Here is a 25,235-nt window from a genome sequence, read left to right as displayed (position 1 = left end):
AAAAATATCATTTACAAATGATTAGTGGTTTCTTGATAATTAAACCAATTAATTTCTGTTCCTTAACTAATCATTTGAGGAAAAAAATAAAATGACAATTTTGGTTCTATTTTTGTAACGTCACTAAATTTCTGTAAGAGAATCTTTGCCCCGATCATCATCTATCTAATCAAGAAGAGCACTACTCTACATACCTGCTGCTTACTTTATCTTTTCTATTTTTAGTTTTTGGAGCAAGCTGATGGATTAAAAACACTTTGCAGTATCCTGGGAAATATCCTCTACTATATAGACCTTCTGAAATGTCCTAATCCGCTGCTTCTTTTTAATCCAGTGTAGGGAAAATCAGACAAAGAAAACTACTGTTGCATGTGTCTCGGGAGCTTACTTTAAAATGAGGATCAATTGTGGCCTCCTGTACTTTAATGAGCTCTGTTCATGGGGTTTCCTATCTTTCTTGCAAACCAAGCGTGTCGTTCCTGTGCTCTATTTTTGCATCCTCACTGTCAGAAATCAGCTATATCTATAAAAAAACAGGGAGTTAAATCGCTGCTCTGTTTGCCGTATAGCTCGTTTTGTACTACAGCATTATGCAGATGGAGGACAGATGCATCAAACAGCCGTAGCCTATATGAAACAGGAGAACCGTGGAAATGCACTGCAGGCAGAGTCATTAGTGATGGCATTTAACAAGCTCTTCAGCTGACAGGAATGTAAGGGAAACAGTCTGGTTGTAGCTGGCTCGAAGACTGCATTTGATTTTCACGCTGTAAAGGGGACCTACCACATTTTAACTACAGGATAGGAGTTATAAGTATCAGCACTTCCTTTTTTTGGTGACTCCAAAGATGTTGGAAGTTTTCATCTTCATTAATCATGTTTTACGTCAACACACCAGACAGATTTACCGCAAAGTACCTGGTCATGCCAAAGCAGTTTTCTCTGCTGTCTGTCTGCATCTCAGTATTTCTCTCTTCCTCTGAATGCTATTTTTAGCCGCTTTGCTCAGATTATATAATTCATAAAAAGTAAGATGAGAAATTGTGCCAAGTTGGAGAGAGGTTCAACGAAGTCGGTGGCGTAGCCGGGGCAAAGGGAGAGAAAAAGCAGAGAGGGCTGAAGGATGACAAAGATCAGGCTTGTCACATCAGACCCACCTCAGCTTTCAGAGACGTTACACCACCAAGCTTTATCTGCTCTGTGATGACAGCGCATTACGGATGCAGATAAAGTGTCAGCAGTCAGGCAGAAAGATCCACACTGAAAACTTTGAAGGAGAAAGATGAGACAAAGTAGTTTAGAGAGTCAAAGTGGGCTATTTGTTGGGAGCCGCTTTCACTCAGCAGGTTGATGCTGCTCGGTTCGTGAAGCCTCGCTGGCCCTGCTGTCTGAATACACGCCAGGATTACAAATGCTGGAGAGCAGTTGGCAAAACAGGCAGTCTGATTATAATGGAGGGAGCTCCATCGCAGCGTGAACTATATAGGCCAGGACAAGGTGAGAGGAAGCCTTGCCCAGTAAATCACTCAGGCCTGCCTAGAACGTGACTGGGGTCTGGTGAAAGGATGGGTGGAGCGGGAGAAGAGAGTGACAGCTTTATACAGCAGGCTGTTGCTCAGCTGTAGAGTGGGATAGCTTGTAGGTGGGGGAGGTACGAGTGGAGCGAAGGGGGTGGGGGTGGGGATTATGTAACAGTGTTACAAACATATGCCCAGTGATGCGAGGAAACCCCATATGAATTAAAAAAGGTGAAAAGGGCAAAAAATAATTCAAGGGAGGTTATGAATAAAAGCTGAGAAAGATGAAATTCACAGATTTGCCAGTGTTGCTTTTTATACTTTGATACCACACATGAAGCCAGGCTAAGTGTGTGTGTGTGTGTGTGTGTGCACTGAGCATGACTGAGTTAACTGAACCATGTCACTTCATCAAGCTGCCACTCTGTTTCCATTGGAGACTTAATGTGTTCATTTGCTGGGAGGGTGAATCCCTTGTCTGCACACACAACTACACACTCACACATGTACATGCAATCACGCAAAATAGCTATGCTAACCAGGTGTTTTCTCTGCCCGTTTTCTCTCTGCGCAGCTTAGCTCTCCATCCGGAACGAGTGTTGGTGGCCACGGGACAGGTGGGCAAGGAGCCTTACATCTGTGTGTGGGACTCCTACACTGTGCAAACCGTGTCCATCCTCAAGGATGTGCACACACATGGCATTGCTTGCCTGGCCTTTGACCTCGAGGGACAGGTACTGTTCTTGCAGAATAATGCAAATGTTAAAAGACAGTAAGAATCTGTCACATTAAAAGATGAACAGCGCTGCTGTAGTTTTAATCTTTGCAGTCTTTGTCCAGTGCCATAAAATTTGGGGATGTTTCTAGGGAGCCAAAGAGAGCTGGAAGTGTCACCAGATAGCAGATCTGCAGAACTGTATGAGCATTTTGCAGCTGTGAATGCCATATTTCCTATTATTCCAACTGAGATTACTGAGCTACAGTCGTATTGCATCACAGAACTTGTCAGTTTGCAGTGTTAAAGTGAGATAAACTTTCCGTACGTAACAGGCTTGCATCCAGACAATTTAGTTTTTATTCTCTGACACAACCAACTTTCCAGCAACCTCCTTTTTATCTTTTTTTTTTGTCATCGTCTCAATCTTTCTCGGACTTGTCACCAGTTAACGTTTACACACTGCAACCTTCAGATATCATATTGATGTGAACTGTGAAAATCAATACAGAACAGGTTTTGTATTTACACGCCTTTCAAAGTGGACTTTAACATCCTATATTTTTCAGGGAAGGAATATGACCCTGTGTTACTTTCCTGCTCGGGTCATGAGCTGGGGACTTAGATGAAAGGTGACAGTTTTTAAAGCCAGAGAAAAATCCATCGCTTATTAGTTTAGCAGCTCTATTTACCCTCCATCGCTCCCCCTTCCTGGATCAGAGGAAGTGAGAGCTGAACTCAGAGCAATCTAGAATAAATCCCTGGTGCCATTACCCTGTCCATCTATTATAGCAATATAAAAAAAGTACACTGATATTTGACACTTCCTTCTCTCCGAGATATTACAGCATTACTGATATTACTGACTCTTTTATTCTGTTTTAGACAATTTCTGCATGCCAGATTATGCAGTGATCAAGGGTTTTTGCGAACAATTATTATGTGGTTTCATCCGTGATTTGAGATTTTAGGTGGTTGCTAGGGGATGTGATGATTTCATAATATATAACACATCATTTTGTGGATATAAATTAGATACTTTTTTGATGAAAAAAAAATCACACAATTAGTTTTTAAGGTTTTATACATAAATGTATAAATGCTATAGATTTTAGGCCTGGGTTAGTGGTTGCTAGACTTTATGATTATGTCATAACATCTGACATGCCTGAGAGACTAAGATAGTGATTTTGTCTCACAGTCACACTATTAGCATTTTGGCATGTTGGAATGTTTTTTGGAGCCAGAAATCACTATATTTAAGGAAGAGGGTGGAGTAGAAAGTTCAGCAAACAAGTTAGCAAGCTGGAGCCATACAATCTAACACAAAGACACTCACTGAATAACAGTATCATTATTAATATTAGTAGGAGTGTCAAATTATTTGATTAAAAATTCTCCACAAGACAAGTCTGTGTCTTTTTATGCAATCTACGTGTGATCACAGCGTTCTTGCAGCAACCATAAAGTTGTTTGGGACAGCACTGTATACCTCCTTGCTACCAGTTTTACCTAGCAACAACCAGCAATCTTTGTATGCTGACATCCTTTCAGTATCAATATGGGGAAATATAGCTGGTATAATGTTAATCATCTTAGCCGTCTTACCTTAGCATGCTAGCATGCTATAACATTTATGAACTTACAGATTCTTTAAAATATCATTAATACCAGATATTTGGGCATAAAGGATTTTGAACTATGTCCCAAAAAAGGGATTGAGTTACAGTATTTAAAAAAAACTAATTTAATTACCGTCCATACCAATAAGAACTATTTTAAAATGATAAAATGTTTGCCTCAGTCCATGTTGTTAAGTCTCATTAACCCCAAACCAGCAAAATCTGTGTTAGTGTTGTGAAGGGATCCTTGCCAAAAAGGCTCCAATAGCACCAAAACTTTTGCTTTGCTTTGATGATCAAAAAAACCCAAAATCATTCTAGGTTTTTATTGTTATGAATGAATATCTGTACAACTATTCACAGAGATTCATCTAATAACTGCTGAGCGAGACCCGTCGACAGAACATCCCTAGAGCTACGCCACTACCGCTGCTAAAACATTACTTGAGTTTGAATGCACATCTCAGCCGCCTTCATCTGCATGGTTCCACTGGGTTTCAACACTCGGGGCCTCTTTCCTCATCATTAAAACACTGGCTTTTCAAATTCAGTTAAAACTGTGCAAATGCCTCACCAGAGACTTCTGTCCATAGCCAAACACTGATTCAGCACTGCATCGAAGATGTAAACCAAGCAGCAGAGTAGTGAAGGATTTCCATGAGAGTTGCTCTCTTCTCTTCTGCTCCACTGCTGCCGCTGCCTACTCACTCAGTCGGCTATAGGTGGCTCCTCCAGCAACAGCACTCAAATGTGCTCACTGGAAGCGCCAGAGGCTGGACAACTGTTCTCTTCTGCTCTGTAGCCATTATTAGCCCTTTCACTGTGACCTACCATGCTGCAGTGGAGCTAGCTAAGTTTGTTTTGCAGTGATTAGTGAGAGTCTGTGATGTCTCTGTTTTTCTTTGCTCTCTTTACAGTGTTTGGTGTCTGTGGGTTTGGACTCGAAAAACACAATCTGTGTGTGGGACTGGAGGAGAGGGAAGGTTCTGGCAGCCGCTCCCGGTCATACAGACAGGGTAAACACTTTCCTCCTCCCCTTGCTCCTCTGTCACAAGCTCTGTATTGACCGCCTCAATTAGCTATAAATGCAGGATGGAGCACCTGCCCAACAGGGACATAAACAAGTTAGGCCTGATTGATTGTAAGCCTTCCAGAGCCCATCGGAGAGGAGTATACGTCTAATGAAAAGGAATTTTAAAAAGATGAAACACAGGCAGCTGTTGTTTTCTAATTCAGCCCACACACGTTATAACACAGGCAGGGTAAACACACACAGACACACCACACACTTTTTTTTCCCTTTTAATTTCCTCCTCCTGCAGCGAATGTGATTATTAAAAGTCCAGACTTGAAGGTGGATGTTGTGGTATTTAATGCATTGTGTGTTTTCTCCCTGCAGATATTTGACATATCGTGGGATTTGTACCAGCCGAGCAAGCTCGTAAGCTGCGGTGTCAAACATATCAAGGTACAGCCATTTCCTGGTCGTTTTATGCAGTGTACTATAGATGGCTCAGGCTTGCACAATATATGAAAACAGATTATGATTTTTAGAAGTTTTCATGGCGCCTCGGTTCTTCCCGCTTTATCGTCATGGCCACATCAAAGCCTTAAAATAGATCTATGCAAATTCGTTTTATTTCATGGCTATAAGGCACTTAACATAAGTAGGACAGGCAAAGACTCACTCTCTCTCTTCTCTCAAATTTGTAGTAATCTGCACTGCAGAGAGTAAAATGTTTCTTTTTCTTTTTTTTTTTGTTGAAGACCGTGACTCTGCTACTCAGCTCCCCCTTTCAAAATCCCCATTCAACTCTATAAAAGCACTCCGCTCTACAAACTGCAGCTGTGCTCACTTCCCTTTCCAGGCCTATCTCTATCACTCTTTTCAAGAGTGGCGCTCATAAATCTTCAATGAGTTGATGCAGGGTGTCTGTCTTCGCCAAGCCGTCCCTTGGGATGTGTAGTTGTAGTGTTCAGAGGAGGCTCATTTCCAAAACATTGGGAAAAGAATGAATCACGCTCAGATAGGAAATGTACCCTCTGGCTCTGCAAGGCTAAGTATTCAGGCACGCTTAAGTGGGCAATGCAGTCGAGAGGGGGTGTGAGGTCGGGGGGTTAACCTACTGTACGTTTTTCTCGGTGTGTAATGTTCTCTCGTAGTAATTACCCCCTGAACTCTTTCTCAACTGCCTCGATGCAGAAACTGCTGCGCCCAACCCCCCCAGTCTTTGCAGAATCCTTTGGTCCTTCTCCGTCCTCCTCATCTCCTTTCACCCCTTCGGGTTATCTGATGCCAAGGCAATCCAGCAATTGTCCCACATAATTCCCCAGCCCTTCACCCTGCAGACCATGTGACATCTGCTCCCCTGGCCTGTTTTCGCTCTGTGATTATAGCACTCAGAGCATACAGGAGATTTAGCCCCAGTAATCCACTCACTAGCAGGGAGGAGGAAAACACCACCTCTGTGGTGGGGACGCTTTCCTCCACATGCAGCTACTCATCACTTTGTGTTTTGAATTCACAAACATATACCCCACTTATCCAGCTTTTTCGAAGACTGTTGTACATTTATGTTTTGTGTGTTGTCACCCAGTTTCTCCCAGCTGTTTGACTTCTCACAACAAAGAATTAACTTCCTGTGACGCCAAATGACTGGGTCATTTATGAGGAAAAACATCTTAAAATTAGAATTAGAATTAGAATTCAACTTTATTGTCATTGCACATGCACAGGTACAGGGCAACGAAATGCAGTTTGCATCCATCCAGAAGTGCTTTAGTGATATAGATATATTACAATATATATTAGCAATAATATAGATATGTGAGTATATTACAGAAATGGGTCTATTATGGTATGTTATAATGTACACGGTATGAAGTATGTTGTGAATATTCTATAACTATAAGTATGTAAAGGCTGTAGTGAGTACAAGCTATGTACAGGCTATGAACAGGATATAAATATGAAAAACTATACAGAATATGAAATAAATAACTTTACAGAATCTGAGATATACAGCTATACAGAAATGGGAACTATGCAAGTTGTAAACAGTTGTAGGATTAAAAATTATCGTATGTGCAGAATGATTATTTACACAGAGCTATACAGTAGTGCAGTTAAGATAAGTGAGGGTGTAGATAGTTTCTACAGAGGCTATATAAAGTGCTGGTGGTTGTGAGTGGTGGTTCAGTCCATGTTATTATTGTGTTTGAGGGTACAGTTGTCCATTGTGGGTGTGTGTATGTTCAGTCCATGAGTTTAACGTGGGTCAGATGTCAGGAGGCAGAGTTCAGGAGTCTGACAGCTGTGGGGAAGAAGCTGTTCCGGTACCTGGTGGTCTTAGTCCGGAGGCTCCTGTGGCGCCTCCCAGAGGGCAGGAGGGTGAAGAGTCCATGTGATGGGTGACTGGGGTCTTTGATGATTTTCCCAGCCCTTTTCAGACACCGCTTCCTGTAGATGTCTTTTATGGCAGGAAGTGGTGCTCCGGCGATGCGCTGGGCAGTTTTCACGACCCTCTGCAACGCCTTCCGGTCCGAGGCAGAGCAGTTCCCGTACCAGACTGTTATACAGTTGGTCAGGATGCTCTCGATGGTGCAACGATAGAAGTTCACCAGGATGTCTGAGGACAGGTGGTTCTTCCTCAGAGTCCTCAAGAAGAAGAGGCGCTGGTGAGCCTTCTTGACCAGCTTGGAGCAGTTGGTCATCCAGGTGAGATCCTCGGAGATGTGGACTGCCAGGAACTTGAAGCTGCTCACACGCTCCACAGCCGTCCCACGATGAGCTCCTTGGTCTTCTCGGTGTTAAGCAGCAGGTTGTTTCTGTCGCACCACTCAGCCAGACGATCCAAAATTAAAAGAAACTCAGAAAAAGTTACCTAATTTTTTCAGATCATTTCCACCAAATCATATAACAAAAGCCCCTGGTTGGGAATCAGAACCACAGGTTGGCCACCAACCTTAAACCTGTGTACATAACATGAGAATTTCATAATTTCAAAGTTTTTATTTGTCTGGAGTTAACTACCAACTCACTTGTGTATTTTAAACCCACATGGTGATCTCACTCACATGGTGTTCATAGCATATAATAATCTCAACACATTATCACACCACTCAGATATAAATAGAAGCAGACTCACGTGCCTAGAACAGCATAAAATATATCCACAACTCACGGTTAGTAAAATGTCATGGGTACATGATGAAAACAGCTAGCGAGAGAGGTGTTGTTTTTGTGTTTTGGTCATCTGAAAGCCACAAAGCCACAGAGGTCGGCTTGAGTTCAGGTCAGTTAGCTGTCCTTACAGCAGGCTGCCAAATAGTTGACCTCTGTTAGTGCAGCAACAACATTTAGGGTCACTGTATTTGGGCAAGAGGGGGAATTGTGAGTGGGATGCAGGGCGTACAGGGACGTGCAGTGCAGTAGATAATGAATGACTGACCTTTCTATGTTAATTACACTTAAAAGCTTTCCCTTGGGGTGATGGTGGAGGTAACCGAGCTAACGACATACTACTAATCCTGTGCTAAGAGGACGAGCTCGCTCAAAAGTGTCATTGCCAAGACTTGATTTTGACTCAGAGGGTTAGGGTTAGAGTCTCATTTTCAGGGACCTTTCCTCCATGTTGTCCCTACCCCTGTGTGCCTTCCTCTACTGCTCATGGCCTCATCATAAACCTCTCCAGCATCCAGTGCTCTCTCAGTAATTCTGCAGCGAAGGGATTAGCCAGCGCCTGTGTCTCGCAGCCTTATCAGTTGCGGGCAGGGAGGTCTGTGCAGTCACGCCGCATCCATCCCCACTGCTTCGGCAACAGGCTGTGCGACAAAGCCCCCTCCCACGAACCCTTACCAAACCCAGCACTTGACACACTTTCACCTGTGTGTCCCAGTATTCATCACACATTTATGATTTCCACTATTTAACCTTCACCGAAACCACAAAAGCTCCCTAACTCGCAAATGCTCCCTGAAATCTCAGTGAAGAGCTCAAGACCAGAAAAGTCCTGTTCTGGTACGGTGTGTGCAAGCCTTAAATGACTGATGGCATCTGCGATGCTTGTCTATGATAATCAGTCCCTCCTCTTAGAGCGCAACAGCTCTATCAGTCAGGGCAATGGGTGTTAGCGAGGGTGTGACAAGCTGTCACTTTCAAAGAGCTCATTTGTTTATCCTGTTAGTCCCTATCAAGCTGCTGTGCAATCATTCGTGCATTGTCCGAAACACAAATATCCATTTTGAGTCAAGCTATAGGTTTGAATACGAAGCAGCTGTCAAACACATGATCAGGTGAAGCAGAAAATGGGCTGTCAGCGTGTCATTTTTCTGCCGCCTGCCGGTGATGAGTGTCTCGGTTTCACGTGAGGATGGCTGTGTCTCAGTATTCGAGACGCCTTTCCTGAGCTTTGTCCCTGTGATCTCATCTCCATGCAGACAGAGCGTCTCATTTTCACTCTCTCCCCCTCCGTTTGATGGATTTCGCCCTCAGACGAGGCCATGCCTGTGCATCCCAATGACCTTGTTCATAAATCATGAGCATGCGTGTATGTGCGTGTGTCTGTGGATGCTGATCAGGTGATTACAACACAGCCCCCACCCCCCAGCGAGAGTACCCAGTATGGCATACAGAGACTTGGGGTGAGGTGTGGGATTAGGTATTTTGAGTTTGACTTTTCTTTCAAGGTCTGTGTGCGTGTGTGTGTTTTTTAATGGTGGTTGTACGTGCGTGCCAAAACACACGTATTTGGTCCCAAATACTGCGTAATTGTGCCTTTGCCGTTTCAGGACAGGATTACACAGGGGATTATTAGCCACCATACTCTTCCACTCTTTCTGTTTGTGTTTGCAGTTCTGGAGCTTATGCGGTAATGCTCTCACGCCCAAACGTGGTGTTTTTGGCAAAACGGGGGATCTCCAAACAATCCTCTGCCTTGCTTGCGCTAAGGACGAAGTCACCTATTCAGGTGCCTTGAACGGTGACATCTACGTGTGGAAAGGGATTAACCTGATGAGGACGGTGCAGGGTGCTCATGGGGTAAGTGTGTAATCAGGGTGCATTGTGGTCTTTCGCTCAGGCGGGTTTTGCCTGCACACCTGCAGGTACATACAGAGCAGAACTAAAGTAAAAGCAGCTAGTAAACTTAACGGGGTTCATAGCTATGCTCGCTGGATTTATTTGATTCTGCTCTGTAGAAAAGGATCAGCCTTTTCCTCCACAGGATTAAATGATATCTATGGGATCAACAGCTGGGTGAGGGGGGATAGGCGAATGGGGGAGGGGATAATAACTACAGTACATGTCCATTCCTGCTTTTTGGATGACCAAATATCTTACTAGGGGTTGAACAGGGCCAGACCAGACAAACAAGGGCATCAGTAGAGCTTTCCACTTAAGCTATAATAAAAGCAAACATGACAACTTCCTTTTCTCAGTTTGGTTTTATCTCGAGGCCGCTGTAGCCAGTTTGTAATTGCAAAAGCCTTGTTCAACAAATGCCTGGCTGAGGAGCAGCACTATGGAGTTTGTAGCTGAGGCTGGTTCTGTCGTTGCTCATTTCCTGTGCAGATCCTCACTGACAGCCTGTCATTTCCTCCAGTCAGGGATTTTCAGCATGAATGCCTGTGAAGAGGGCTTTGCCACCGGGGGCCGAGACGGCTGCGTCCGGCTGTGGGATCTCAACTTCAAACCAATTACTGTCATTGATCTCAGGGAAACAGACCAAGGATATAAAGGTGATGTCAAATTTGCTCTTTTTTCCCATTAATTTGGGTACAGAAATAATCCAGGTTAAAATTTAAACAACATTGTGAATGAACAAATACATCTGGATTTTTTTAAAAGGCATTCTTTATATTATATATTTTTAATTAATTTTCTAACATTTTCTTCTTGCTCTCTATTTTTCCCCATTTCCTATACTTTTAATCTTGGACCTAACAGTAGCTAGAGGTGAAAATAGCCGAGGTGGGTAATGTCACTGAGGGCGGAGTTAACAACCATGTCAATCTGTTTGTAGCAGTCTCCACATTTGTTCTACTGTTCCTCTTGTTGTTAGTAAGTTCAAGCACTGTTGCAATTTTTGCTCTGTATACAGACGTCTTCTACAGTTCTGTGCAAACGTTTTAAGCTCGTACAGTAAATCGGTGATGCTACCAATAATAGCCTAGTGAGTGTTTTTATTCAGTTTAGTTCCCAAAGTGTCCAAAAACAACTGAATAACATTCAAATGTCACCATGTGGAGAACTCAACACCTGCTCTCAACCTGCTGATTTTGCAGATTTTAAATATGTGTTTTACAAACTCAGACGCCATCAATTAAACTTTCTCACTCAACTGAATTTATTTCCAAATTTAGGCTGAAATGCCGTTTAAAGGAATATGTTATAATTTATAATTCATGTTTTTCTCTTGCTTGATGATACAGAAACACAATCACCAGCTAATAATGCAGCAGTACATCAGCTGTTCTGTCATAAAAAAAAGCAGAACTGAGAAGAAAGCGCAAGATTTAATTAATGTGTTTAACAAAGCACAGAAGGTTTATTTGAAAAAAGCAATTAATTCATGCAAAATGAAGCAAACAAATAAAAGACTAAATAGGATCAATCTTTATCTTAAAGTCATCTTCAGTGAGCTGTTCCGAGCATCGTGGAGAAGTCGTCACATTTTTTCCATTCATTCATTCATTCATGCCTCAGTGTCTTCTGTCTAGTTATGTAATCCCAGACTGACTTCAGTATGTTAAGGTCAGGGCTCTGTGTGGGCCTCACCTTTGTGTTGCTGAAGATAGTTCTTGATGATTCTGCCTGTTTGTTTGAGGCCATTGTGATGCTGCAAAATGACTCAAGGACTGCCTCTCTGATGACTAAGACACCAAACATCAAAAGTGGCTGAAACTTTTGTACAGTACTGTATGTAAAGAGCATTTGCATCCTCCATCCTATACTTGCTGTATTACCAAAAGTCAGTTGCAAATCGGCTTGAAAACATGTGCTCTCCTTGTATTTCTTGTTAAAAAATCCGTCCTAGCTTGCAGATGGGTATTATCACCTCCTGTTTTTATTATCCCTGTTGCGTCTTTAATAACGGCTGCCTTTTATAAGTGGCAAATGTCTGTCTGCTTTCATGTTTGCGTGTTATTTCGTTTCATTTTTGGTTATGTTTACCATTTGTGTTTCTGACAGGGCTGTCAGTGCGTAGTGTGTGCTGGCGAGGAGATCACATCCTAGTGGGCACACAGGACAGTGAGATCTTTGAGATTGTGGTCCACGATCGCAACAAGCCCTTCCTCATAATGCAGGGTCACTGTGAGGGAGAGCTTTGGGCGCTGGCTGTGCACCCAACGAAGCCTCTAGCTATGACTGGAAGTGACGACCGCTCAGTCAGGTAAAGCCTCAGCTTCCGTTCGTGCAGTATTAACTCGTGCATGCAATTTGTGTGTAAAAAGTTAGTCCCCTCCACTCCAATACAAGTTAGATTTGTAATGATGTTGATCTTTTGGAGTAATTGGAACTGCCTGGGTCCGGTTGTAAAGTTAATGTATCACAGGAAAAAGGCCAAATATCATTGACTCTTCAATTTGCACTTTTTCATTCTTCTCCGGTTGTTTTTACCTCTGCATTTTTCCTGCTGTTATGTCTGTACAGGATATGGAGCCTTATAGATCATGCGCTGATAGCTCGCTGTAACATGGAGGAGCCTATCCGCTGCGCGGCTGTAAGTACTGATGGTATTCACCTGGCACTGGGGATGAAGGATGGCTCATTCACTGTTCTAAGAGTCAGGTGGGTATACAATTCGAAAGTTGGATGGAAAATTTAGATCTAGCTATAAATCTCCTCTAAATGAAGAGGTTGCATTATTTGGTGTCCATTAGCTAATACATTCCTCTGCTTCCCTCCAGAGACATGACTGAGGTGGTGCACATCAAGGACAGGAAGGAGGCCATCCATGAGCTGAAGTACTCCCCCGATGGGGCCCACTTGGCTGTAGGCTCAAATGATAACTCGGTGGATATCTATGGTGTGGTGCAGAGGTACAAGAAAGTGGGTGAGTGCATTGGCTCCACCAGCTTCATCACCCATATGGACTGGTCCACAGATAGCAAGTATCTGCAGACAAATGATGGCAGCGGCAGGAGGCTCTTCTACAGGATGCCAAGTAAGTACAGGAATATAGACTGCAGTATACACTGTGACTTAGGAGATAGAGTAGCTCGTCTGCTTACTGGCAAGTTGGTCTCCAATCGGCATTTTGAAGCATCCTTGAACAAGATTTCAAATTGAGAGTGCATGTGTGTGATCAATAAAACACAAAGAATAAAGTGCATTAAATAAATTTCTGTATGATGTTGATCGGTCAAACAAAATATAGAAAAATCCTACAGAACTACCAGGTTATTTATTAAAGATGCTGCTTTGTGAGATAAAATGTTGCTCTCTTTTGTTGAGGTGGGAAGGAGGTCACCAATAGGGAAGAGCTGAAGTTGGTACAGTGGGCTACGTGGACATGTGTTTTGGGCCCTGAGGTTAATGGACTATGGCCCAAATACTCGGACATCAATGACATCAACTCTGTGGACGCCAACTTTAACAACCAAGTCTTAGTAACTGCTGATGACTATGGATTAGTCAAACTTTTGCGATATCCATGTGTAAAAAAAGGTAAAGACTATCTCATTTTATCACAAAAATGGCATTTAGGTAAAACTTTATACTCTTTTTCTAATGCATTGTCTCTTGATTTCAGGTGCAAAATTTAAAAAGTATTTAGGCCACTCGGCTCACATAACTAATGCTAGATGGTCACATGACTACCAGTGGGTAGTAACTATCGGGGGTGCTGATCACTCAGTGTTCCAGTGGAAGTTTGTTCCCGAAAGAAAGTCTAAAGAAGCTCTGCATATAGCACCTCAAGGTACAGTATTGCCCTCACTCTGGCTTTATTTGCATCACTGTACTTACTGTAATGTGGCGCTTTATGTCCTTCAGAACCGTAGGTTTTACTTCTGATCAATCCATTAAGGAATATTGCAGCGTTACATTTTAATGTAGGTGATGACTTGCATTACGGCTATTACTTATTTCATAAAATCAGTGGCTCCTGCCAACAAGACATCAAATTAGTCTGAGTGTGGAAGCCGGATGTCTACTCAATCTCCTCTTCAAACAGGAGGAATACTGTGTACAGCAAATTCTGTCTTACGTACTGTTCATTTTCATTTTATGGAGAGTTACACAAAAGCCCTTAGTCTCATGACAGACATTTTTAAAAGTTATCGAAGGGAAAGCACGAATATATTATTGATGGCTGAATTCCACTTATGGGAGTTCCTGCTCTTGTACATGCTGGTTTACAGTAATGGCTTACTAGGATACTTAATGGACCTGTGCCATCATTAATTCTGCCTGTGCTTGTCCTACTCCAAATGTCTGCTGTGATAACGGTCTGTGATACCACTTTCTTGTCTTTGTGGTATAATTTAAAAAAATGGAGTCAGGAGGTCATTACTTTGCTTTCAAAAAAACGCTGGGAAAAGAGAGATTATTTGGCTTGGCTCTGTCAAAAAATACTGCTGCAACACTCCTCCCACTGTCTTCCTGTGGTCCTAGCCTGTCTTGGAGGTCAATAGGTTAACTTCCCAAGGTGTTCAGCTAATGCAGCTCACCTGAGTGTTTCGACCCATTACAACTGGCCAATGAATTCATTTGATTCCGTTTGCGTTTATGCCTAACAACTCCACGGCACATGTGCTGATATTACTAGCTTCGAACAACATTTGTTTAATTTTCTGATTTTCCGTCTTATTTAAGTGAATGTATTGCGTAGACTACTTGTCATTTGCTTTTCGCCAGTTTGTGGAAAAATTGGGGGCTTGTCCAGGATCTTTTTTTGCTTGCAGACAGCAAAAGGAAACAGCTTAGTTGGGGAGTTTTTGTCTCACAATGTGGTCATGCTACACTTAATTGTAACATAATTGCCTTTACTCTCTGGCTAGCCTCACTCACACTGGATTTATTAATCGGGGCTAAGCACACTTCATTTTGACCTAGCATCTTCAGTTCTCTCTCTCTCTCTTTTATTCACACAAGCTTTTGAAAAACACTCTTGACAAGCACCATGGTCCATGAGTTTATGCATTTTGTGGCTTAATTGGGGAGATTTTGGAAGCATTGTTATTTTGTTCTCTCAAATGCGTTATAGAGCCATTAATTACTGATTATAGGGATATTTAGGGATCCAGCTGTTGTTGACTGTGCTGATAGTGCGCAAGTCTAACTGAGCCATGCTTGGGGCCACCTTTGTAAGCCGACTGGGCTTAAGGTTCACCTAATCATGCTAGGATACAGTACCTAGTGCTCACACTAATCAACTGAACTAGATTTTGGAGTTGTTGTGGACATCGTTGGGCACGTAGTTTGTCTAGTGCCTACGCAAGAGCCAGGTTAACTTTCTTTGATCTTCCAGTCTTTATGTTGTCTTTATGTGAGCTATTGACCCTCTTGGCTGTGGCTCCATATGCACATACAGTACATGGAAGTGGTATCCATTTTCTCATCTGATTTTCCTAAATGCTTCGGAAAAAAGTGTGAAGCTACGACTGTTTGTCTGACTTAAACATTGCCTTTGCTAAATTCAGAGATTTATCACCATATATGTCATTCCTACCAATAATGGGTTTTATGAATGTAGTTTTTTGTCACACAATTAATATACTCCTCACTCTAACCTCATGAACTTGATGTGCTAACCCACGAGAGAGCAATGTGCTAGATTTCTTTCTTCTTGAACTTTTTTTTTTTTTTAGCAAACCGTCATTTCTATAAAGCTCTGCAAAGGAACGGCTATCACATTAATTAAGACAAATCCAATAAAAGTGAATGAACCTTGGAAAGTATAATTGCATTGTCGTTCCCAAGTCATATTTTTTCCAGAGACAGACTGCCTTGTGCTCTCTGAAATTAAACCACATACTAACTGCCTTTCCTTTTAATTTTCTTAATGGATCTTGTGAGTAGCCGCCCTTAGCTGCCAGTTCTGCTTATTGCCATGTCTTGGCACGGCTTTACTGTGCTGCATCAGCATTATTGTACATTTTTCTTCACTGTTGTCACTGTGAAGCAGGACAGTCTAATAAATAGGAGATGTCGTAGTGTTATTACATGACTGACCCTGACTCCCACTGAAACAGGATGGTTTGTAGTAGGATATTTTTCTGATTTAGAAGCGGGGGGAATTTTCTGGCAAGCTGTAATGTAACCTTGTTTCTACCTACAGAGATACTGGCAGACTCTAACAGCGAAGAGTCAGACTCTGATCAGTCAGACGTACCTGAGATGGACTCGGAAATTGAGCAGGAGACGCAGCTCACATATAGACGACAGGTTTGTGTTAAAATCAAAAGCATCTCCTGGGAAAATATTACTGTGAAACAAGCAGTATGTGAACACTTTTCCACATGCATTCAGGTTTATAAAGAAGATCTACCTCAGCTCAAAGAGCAGTGCAAGGAGAAACATCGAGCAACAGCTATGAAGAAGAGAGAAAGAGCACCAGGGAGTGGAGTAAAGCTGCACTTCATTCATGGGTAGGCTCAGAAATTGCATAATCCCACACCATCCCAGCATTAGAAGAATTTCAGCTAGAGAAGTCTCTTCATGCATAGTGATTAAATAAAGCCCCCTCACCCCCTACCCCTTTTTTTGTTTGCAGCTACAGGGGGTATGATTGCAGGAGCAACCTGTTCTATACCCAGACTGGGGAGATAGTGTACCATGTTGCTGCTGTAGGGGTTGTGTACAACAGACAACAGAATACGCAGCGTTTCTACATGGGCCATGATGATGACATCCTCTGTCTGGCTCTGCACCCCCTAAAGGATTTTGTAGCTACAGGCCAGGTAGCCGTTAGACTCCTAACATAAAATATTCAAGGTTTTGGGGGTTTATGGACCCCTTCAAAGCCTTTAAAAACCTTTCAGCTGAGCTATATCTGATCCAAAGGGGTTCACTTGGTAGATTTGTGATATTTGTATGTTTTTTGTTTACCCAGGTTGGCAGAGATTCCTCGATCCACATATGGGACACAGAAATGTTAAAACCCATGTCTGTTTTGAAGGGGTTCCACCAGCTTGGAGTCTGTGCTTTGGACTTTTCAGGTAACACACAGTCTTGCTTTGTCAAACTACACGTATGTAACCTAGACATGCTTTTAATACTAACAAATTATTTTAGACATCCTGTTTTAACAGGGAAACAAAAAAGTAATTTCACACATAAAAGAAATAGGTAAATTCGCAAGTCACCAGTTTTTCAGGCAGCAGTGAAGAACCTTATTCTGCTGTCTTTTAGTCGCAGCAGTCTGACAGCATCAAGGGGGAACTGTGCATCTGACTATCCCTAATTGGCCACAGATAGAGGCATGGTGGTGATCTGTATGTCATAGTCAGTGAATCACCTGCTGTAGATCAAACCCGCTATGGTGCTTTCATGTTGCTAATAAGAGCCAAACTTCACTCACAGACTGACTTTTCCATCCACAGCGGATGGCAAACGGCTGGCCTCTGTGGGCCTGGATGACAATCACACCATTGTGCTATGGGACTGGAGAAAAGGGGAGAAGCTCTCTGCCATGCGGTTAGTACAGTTTTATTACAGCATTTGCACATCTGCAGGGTGGTCTTTCAGGAGAGCTTTGACAAACCTCCCTGTTAATTCTACAGATTGTTTGAGCACTTTTGCTTTAAATATGGACATTTATAGATGAGAGCTAAATTGAAGCCACTTTGCTTTGCAAGGCTGACAATGTGATTGATAGAACAGAGGAGAAAAAGGGAATTACCTTTTAGATTACATGGCGGCTCCTCTGTAGACGTAAAGCCTGCCTGACTCTGAATGGCTAGAGCATGAGTATGCCCCAGGGCCTTGGCTGTAGATCCATAATCAAAGAGAATTACTTTTAACTCGTATACCAGGAGCTGCGTAGATGAGATCCTGGTGAGTTTGAGCTGCTTGATATGTCAGACGCTATTTGCACAAGGAAACGTGTTTGGAAAATGAATTAGAAGACAGTCTTTTGAGATGTACCCTGTTTCCCAAGGTGCAAAACGTACATAAAAGCAAATGGATTGCTAAAACAATCAAGCAATGAAAAGGAAAAGTGGTAACAAGCAAGCAGCGAAAACAATCATATGTCTTACGATGCCTGAAACAAACTGAACAATAAAGACTACAGTCGACAGACTGAAGTCTGCATTTTAAAAATGCATCCGATAACTGAAGACTTGAGTATCCAAGACAAGCATGATACTCTGGTTTTCATCATTACCGTGGTACAACTAATCCCTATATATGATAATAATAATAATAATAATAGATTGGATTTATATAGCGCTTTTCAAGGCACCCAAAGCGCTTTACAATGCCACTATTCATTCACTCTCACATTCATACACTGGTGGAGGCAGCTACGGTTGTAGCCACAGCTGCCCTGGGGCAGACTGACAGAAGCGAGGCTGCCATATCGCGCCATCGGCCCCTCTGGCCAACACCAGTAGGCAAGTAGGGTAAAGTGTCTTGCCCAGGGACACAACGACCAGGACAGAGGGATCGAACCGGCGACCTTCCGGTTACAGATGCGATTCCCAACCCCCTGAGCCACGGTCGCCCACGATGTATGTGAACAACACATAATTATTCACTCGCCAGGCTTGATACAAATGAATTAGATTACCAGACCTGAATTGTGGGTTTATTTAGAGCATTAAAGGTGTCACTTTCTCCAAAAAGATATGGCAAGATTTCCAGTTCTAAAAAGCCGAAGGCACCAGAAATAACTAACAGGAAAGCATCCGCATCCCGAAATATCTCTGCTTTTGTTTTGTTGCTCATCCTACTTGATGTTCGTATTTAGTATTTACTCCAGTGAAATACCCTGTGGCTACTTGGGAGCGGTGCATTGCGGGTTGCTCTCCTGCGTGCTGCTTGCCAGGCTCTCACTGGAGCTTAGGGACAGCTAGAGCAGCCTAATCTCTTTTATAGACACTGGTGGGAAATACAGTGAGGTGGACAAAGAGAAATGGGGCTTGACAGAGCCTGGCTTGTACAGCACCGCTGGCAGAGGGGGTATGGGATGGAGAGCCTAAAGAGGGTGCTTTTATTAGTTTCACTGTTGGATTTAGCTTTTCTTTATTACAGTGTAACTGTATGGGCGATGTTTGTCAGCAGCGAGATTTAAGAAGTTCAGAGCAGCACAATAATAAGATGCAACAATGGAAACAGTTGGCACACCCTTATGTAATCATCTCTGTCAAAAAACATGCATCACAGCTTCCTCAGGGTAGCTGTGTTGACTAAATTTGATCAAGACTAAAATTAAATACATTTTCTGTGTGTTTTTGTTTTAGTGAGATTTGTAAGTACACAACACTTTTCAGTTAGTTTTTCTTTTTTCTAAATTATCTCTGTTAAACATATTTTGTCACTCTTGGTTTTCATTTTTACTTTTAATTAAAGATAAAGAGAGCTTTGTTTCTTAGATCGGTAACATTATGGTGTCTTATTTTGCTCATATTTTTAAAGTAGTTGATGTTTCCTCATAAAAATCATAACATCTTTTTCAGAACATATTTTTTAATGGATCCAATAGAGGAATACTGCATCCATCCAATTTTTTAACCACTTATCCAAATTTAGGATCATAGGGGGGCTGCAACCTCCTTCAGCTGTCACAAGACAAAAGGTGGGATACACCCTGGATAGGTCCCCAGTCTCCTGCAGAGCCTCTTGAATTACACTAGACAAAACCACCTTTTAATCTTTGAATTCAAGTGAATAAAATAAACCACCTAGCCATGCAGTCTGCCTTGACTTGTGAGAGAATGGATCGCTCTAAAGAAGTGAATCCATGCCCGACATTGATGTATGTCACTGCTCACTGCAACGAGTCAGTTTGTGAATGTTTTTCGTTTCTTCCACTGTAAGTGGTGTTATTGAGAAGTGTAAGCGTTTAAGAGCCACAGCATCTCATCCACTAACTGGCAGACCTTGTAAAGTTACAGAGCGGGTTCACCGAGTGCTGAGGGGCATACTGCATAGAAGTAGCCGACGTCAGTAACTACAGAGCTCCAAATCTCCTGTTGTATTAACATCAGCACAGAAACTGTGTGTTAGGAGCTTCATGGCATGCTTTCAATGACTGAGCAGCTCCTGTAAGTGGAATATGTATGCAGCCTAAAATGTTTGTCCACATAGTGCATAATGATGTAACACACATTACACGTAACTACACAAATTAAATATTATTTATCTTGTGATCTAGATATAAGCATTTTAATTTTGCAGCAGTGTAAAAAAAACGTGCAAATTAAAAGTTTGTGTTGACATTTTAAAATGTTGTTTTTCAGGGGAAGCAAGGACAAGATATTTGTTGTCAAAATAAATCCCTACCTTCCTGACAAGCTCATCACAGCTGGTGTGAAACATATGAAGTTTTGGCATAAAGCTGGTAAGACCTGCATTTCACTGTTGACTAGCAGAACAGCCTCTAAAAAGCAGAACTGTGGCTCAGCCGTGACACATCTCATCGTGACTGTCTGGGTCTCTTTCAGGTGGTGGTCTAATTGGGCGCAAGGGAAACATGGGGAAGACGGAGACTATGATGTGTGCTGTGTATGGCTGGTCAGAGGAGATGGTGTTTTCAGGCACATGCACAGGGGACATTTGTATCTGGAGGGACATGTTCCTGATGAAGACTGTCAAAGCCCACGACGGACCTGTTTTCAGTATGCACGCTCTAGAAAAGGTATAACACAAATCCAGGAGGAAAGGCTCTTCCCCTTATCAGGCGAAGTTTTGTCTTTAACTTGCAGATCATTAGATATTGTTCTTCTGTCGTCATTTTAAAGGGATCCTGTTGTGCTTTTTCTTATTTTATGGTGAATGTCCATTTTATGTGAAAGTAATCCCTCAGCTCAAACCTCAAGCTTCAGTCTGCTGATATTTGTTGAGATGTCAGTGAGAGCAGATATTTTTAATATGCTCATCTCAGGCACACAGCTCTGGCTCTGAGTATGTGCTGTAGATTAGAAGAAAGTCGCCTTCAATGGTGAGGGAGGGAGTTAAAAGATATGCTTTCATACAATTGAATGGATTTAAGGCCTGGGCCAAGACACCAAGGTAAATTAGGAGTTACTCAGTGTCCAAGAATAAAATCATGCAGTTGGAAGCAAGCACAATAGATCCCCTTTGAAATATGATATTAGAGTTCCCAGTTACATCTGTTTAGATCTCATTTTAGAGATCATTGCACCTTTACATGTTACAATATTTTGGCCCCGTAGGGATTTGTGACTGGTGGAAAGGATGGTATTGTAGCGCTGTGGGATGACACTTTCGAGAGATGCCTCAAAACCTATGCCATCAAGAGAGCAGTCCTAGCTCCAGGCTCCAAAGGTAAAAAAGGTCACCCTGTTCTCAACTGTCTGCTGCTGCCCTTGGATCATGTTTGTCTAGCCATTATGTAATGCAAATCCATTTAAAACATTCAGTGCGTTTAACTGAAATGAAGATTGCATCCTGTAGCCTGGTCCCTGCTAAGGTCTTTGTGACTTCATTCTTTATTTCACTGACTCTGCAGGGTTGCTCTTGGAGGACAATCCCTCCATACGTGCCATATCTCTTGGCCATGGCCACATCCTAGTGGGAACCAAGAACGGCGAGATCTTGGAGGTGGACAAGAGTGGTCCCATCACTCTGCTCGTCCAGGTAAGAAAAAAATCACATAGCGAATAACATACGCAGTCATCAGCTTCAGCCTGTACCAGCCCAGTCAAGATATTCAGGAGGATGCTATTTTCTCTGCAATATGATGAGCTGGAAGTCTTTAACTTGACACAAGTAGTGGAGTCGAACGTCTTCTGAGCCAGTAAAGATTTCAAAGGTGGAATATGTGCTTTATTTCACAGATAGAAAGCGGATGCATGATGAGGATTGTGATGTAATACATTTTCCTTATTGTTGAAGCGTTCTTAACAACATAATACTGGTGCCATAGATTACTCATCTGTGCAGGTTAATTTTCAGCATGGCGCCTAAATTGAATTACTGGACCAAAAATGAAGGGTCTTTTAGGAAGGTGGTGGAAGGATTAGTCTAAGGTAATGTGTGTGAGAACCGATGGCATGTTTCACTCTATCTTAACAGGCATTAAGGTTGATGTGAAAGTGCCTCTTTATGGGTGCAAAAATCTAAATAAAGATCGTCACAATATGTTACACTTTGTAAACTAGTCTGCAGTAATAGATGCATATTATAGTATGGTTAATAGTCTAAAACATGCAAACTTACCAATGCCGATTCACAGAGGAAATAGTTGTAAATGCTGATGAATTACTGGCACTCAGTGGGAGGTTGTTAATTTGGTTAAGTGCTCCTACAATTTCTCCTCATCTGCCTTGATTTTAGGCAGATGGAGCAAATGCTATTGATTGCCCTTTAGATCGCACAAGAAGCGATCAATTGACGAGAACGAACGGGGACGGTTTATTCTACAAGCTAATGAGGTTAACTGTGTTAGATGAGCAGAAACTCCATGAATACTGGTATGTATAGGCCAGGGGTGGGCAATTCCAGGCCTCGAGGGCCGGTGTCCTGCAGGTTTTAGATCTCACCCTGAATCACATGATTAGTTCGTTACCAGGCCTCTGGAGAACTTCAGGACATGTTGAGGAGCTAATTTAGCCATTTAAATCCGCTGTGTTGGTTCAAGGACACATCTAAAACCTGCAGGGACACCGGCCCTCGTGGCCTGGAGTTGCCCACCCCTGGTATAGGCAGTAAAGAAAGAATACAACGATTTATGTGTGTGCAAGTGGTATTCTTGTTTATTGCTGACATCAAATAAACACTGCTCAAAAAAATTAAAGGAACACTTCAAAAACACATCAGATCTCTGGAAAAAAATCATCCTGGATGTCTATACTGATATAGTGTGGATGTTGGGATTTAAAGGAAGCCACATCAATTTACTGCAATGACAATTTTAAACCTACAGAGTGCTGAATGGAAAGATACCCCGAAAATCAAAGCAAAAAAATGTTGCACCAGGCTAGTCCATTTTATCAAAATTTAATTGCAGCAACTCAAAATAATCAGTTGTTTGTATGGCCGCCGCATGCTTTAATGCATGCCTGACAATGTTGGGGCATGGACCAGTCCCTCACAGAGCCCCTGAACAGTCTGAGGTGCAGACCATTCCAGACTGACCCACCACCAAACTGGTCGTGTTGAATGATGTTACAGGCAGCATAACATTCTCCATGGCTCCTCCAGGCTCTTTCACGTCTGTCAAATGTGTTCAGCGTGAACCTGCTCTCTTCTGTGAAAAGCATACTGTATCAGTGGTGGACCTGCTTATTCTGGTATTTTATGGTAAATGCCAGTCGGGCTCCATTGTGCCGTGCAGTGGACATAGGCCCCACTTAGGCCACCCTGATGAAGTCTGTTTCTGATTATTCGGTCAGAGACATTCACACCAGTTGCCTGCTGGTGGTCAGCAGGGCTCTGGCAGTTTTCATCATGTACCTTCAAAGGAGCAGATACTGGTCCTGCTAATAGGTATGTTAAATACTTGCCCGGCTCTCCTAAAGTGACTGCCTGTCTCCTGGAGTCTACTCAGTACACTTGAGACTCTGCTGGGTGACACAGCAAACCTTTGGGCAAGGGCACGAATTGATGTGCCATCCTGGAGGAGCTGGATTACTTGTGCGACCTCTGTAGAGTCCAGGTATTGTCTCATGCTACCAGTAGTGACACTGACCTTGGCCAAATGCAAGACTAGTAAGAAAAAAAAACAGACAGAAAAGATGAGGAGGGGGAAAATATCCGTGGCCTCCACCTGTAAAACCATTCCTGTTTGGAGGGTTGTTAATTTCATTAACACCAAAGCAGCTGATAGTGAACAATAACCCACTCTGTTATTTAACTGACCAGATCAATATCCCAGCAGTTTAACTGACTCGATGCTCTAAATAAAAAGTGTCTCTTTATTTCTCTATGTTTAAGTGTCTCTTTTAACATCATAGGCTTTGATTTTTCACTTCTAATCACTGCATTGTAGTGTTTTGTAGTGAAGCATGGTGCAGGCTTAGAATATCAACATCAAGTCCTAATGTAGATATTGATTCCCACAGGGATATGATGAATTACAATAGAATATTTATCGCACATAATGGAAACTGTAAAGCCATTATAAAAAGTTTTTTTGTGTGTAGTATTTAGTCATAAATGACTAAAATAGTTCATGAGGACCCCTTGTTTAATTGTATATCCAGTGTACCCATAAGCAGACACAAAATGAGACAGAGTGGACCAATATTAAGTGAAATTATATTTACTGATTCACAGAATACGATAAAGGAAAAGTGCTCCCTTAAGAAAAATCAAGTTTGATCAAATCAGTGCTAAAGAGCTCAGAAGGAATACGCAGGAGGGAGGTAAGGCAAAAAAGATGTATGAGGTGAGCCTTCAGAATTAAGAAAACGCAAAGAGAAAAATAAATTAAGTCAACACAGAAACAGGGAATAAAAAACACAAAATCAGACACAAACAATATGCATATATATTCATGTTGAATCATTTTTCAACTTTTTTTTCCTCCATCACCTGTTGTAAAAGTGTGTTGATCACTTAAATCAAATATTTCTGCTTTTGTGTATTGGCAGGGTCACATGGAGGGTGAAGTGTGGGGCCTGGCCACTCATCCCCATCTCCCTCTCTGTGCTACCGTCAGCGATGACAAAACCCTGCGCATATGGGACCTGTCCCCGAGCCACTGCATGTTGGCTGTACGCAAACTCAGGAAAGGTGAGTCACTGTTGAAAAGCTAACTGATAACAGGAAGTGGATCGTCCCAGGCATTTAACAGACACCTTGTCCGCCGCAGGCGGCCGTTGCTGCTGCTTCTCCCCTGATGGCAAAGCTTTAGCAGTGGGCCTGAACGACGGCAGTTTCATTATTGTGAACGCAGACACCCTGGAGGACCTGGTGTCCTTCCACCACCGCAAGGACATCATCTCAGATATCAGATTCTCTCCAGGTCTGTCTGCTCACCTCCGCATTTCCTCACCGATACAAAACTCTGAGAATAAAATAGACTTCTAAAAGCCATGTGCCCTCCAAAGCACCTGAGTTTACAGTACGTAGGATGCTGTGCAGTATTTCAGCTGGTGTATATATTTTCCTCCCGCTGTGAGTCGGAGAGATATTGCTGCAGGCATGACCCAAATTAATGGCTTTCTGTAATAAGGCCAGACAGAGAAACAGCAAGAGAGGAATGAGAAACAGTGGGGGTGGACAAAGTGAGAGCAAGAAACTAA

General features: G+C 42.4%; 1 protein-coding gene across 2 annotated transcripts in view; it reads left to right on the top strand.

The window, feature by feature from the left end:
- The window catches only part of eml5 (EMAP like 5), a 51,543-nt gene that overhangs the window by 6,240 nt on the left and 20,068 nt on the right, over positions 1–25,235 (top strand). For both annotated transcript variants that reach the window (XM_085391312.1, XM_085391311.1), the window contains exons 2-22: positions 2,092–2,251; positions 4,772–4,870; positions 5,254–5,322; positions 9,709–9,894; positions 10,457–10,592; positions 12,046–12,247; positions 12,508–12,645; positions 12,765–13,021; positions 13,312–13,524; positions 13,610–13,777; positions 16,139–16,245; positions 16,330–16,448; positions 16,574–16,760; positions 16,913–17,018; positions 17,403–17,496; positions 20,265–20,365; positions 20,469–20,662; positions 21,201–21,312; positions 21,497–21,624; positions 24,582–24,723; positions 24,803–24,955. In XM_085391312.1, coding sequence (XP_085247438.1) covers positions 2,092–2,251; positions 4,772–4,870; positions 5,254–5,322; positions 9,709–9,894; positions 10,457–10,592; positions 12,046–12,247; positions 12,508–12,645; positions 12,765–13,021; positions 13,312–13,524; positions 13,610–13,777; positions 16,139–16,245; positions 16,330–16,448; positions 16,574–16,760; positions 16,913–17,018; positions 17,403–17,496; positions 20,265–20,365; positions 20,469–20,662; positions 21,201–21,312; positions 21,497–21,624; positions 24,582–24,723; positions 24,803–24,955 — 3,071 coding nt within the window. The remainder of the gene's footprint in view (positions 1–2,091; positions 2,252–4,771; positions 4,871–5,253; positions 5,323–9,708; positions 9,895–10,456; positions 10,593–12,045; positions 12,248–12,507; positions 12,646–12,764; positions 13,022–13,311; positions 13,525–13,609; positions 13,778–16,138; positions 16,246–16,329; positions 16,449–16,573; positions 16,761–16,912; positions 17,019–17,402; positions 17,497–20,264; positions 20,366–20,468; positions 20,663–21,200; positions 21,313–21,496; positions 21,625–24,581; positions 24,724–24,802; positions 24,956–25,235) is intronic.

The sequence above is a fragment of the Rhamphochromis longiceps genome, linkage group LG19, assembly GCF_057381845.1.
Source record: "Rhamphochromis longiceps isolate RC_006_pf linkage group LG19, R_longiceps_female_GT1.1, whole genome shotgun sequence".
NCBI classification, from domain to species: Eukaryota; Metazoa; Chordata; class Actinopteri; order Cichliformes; family Cichlidae; genus Rhamphochromis; species Rhamphochromis longiceps.
This window is presented reverse-complemented; position numbering and strand designations above follow the sequence as displayed.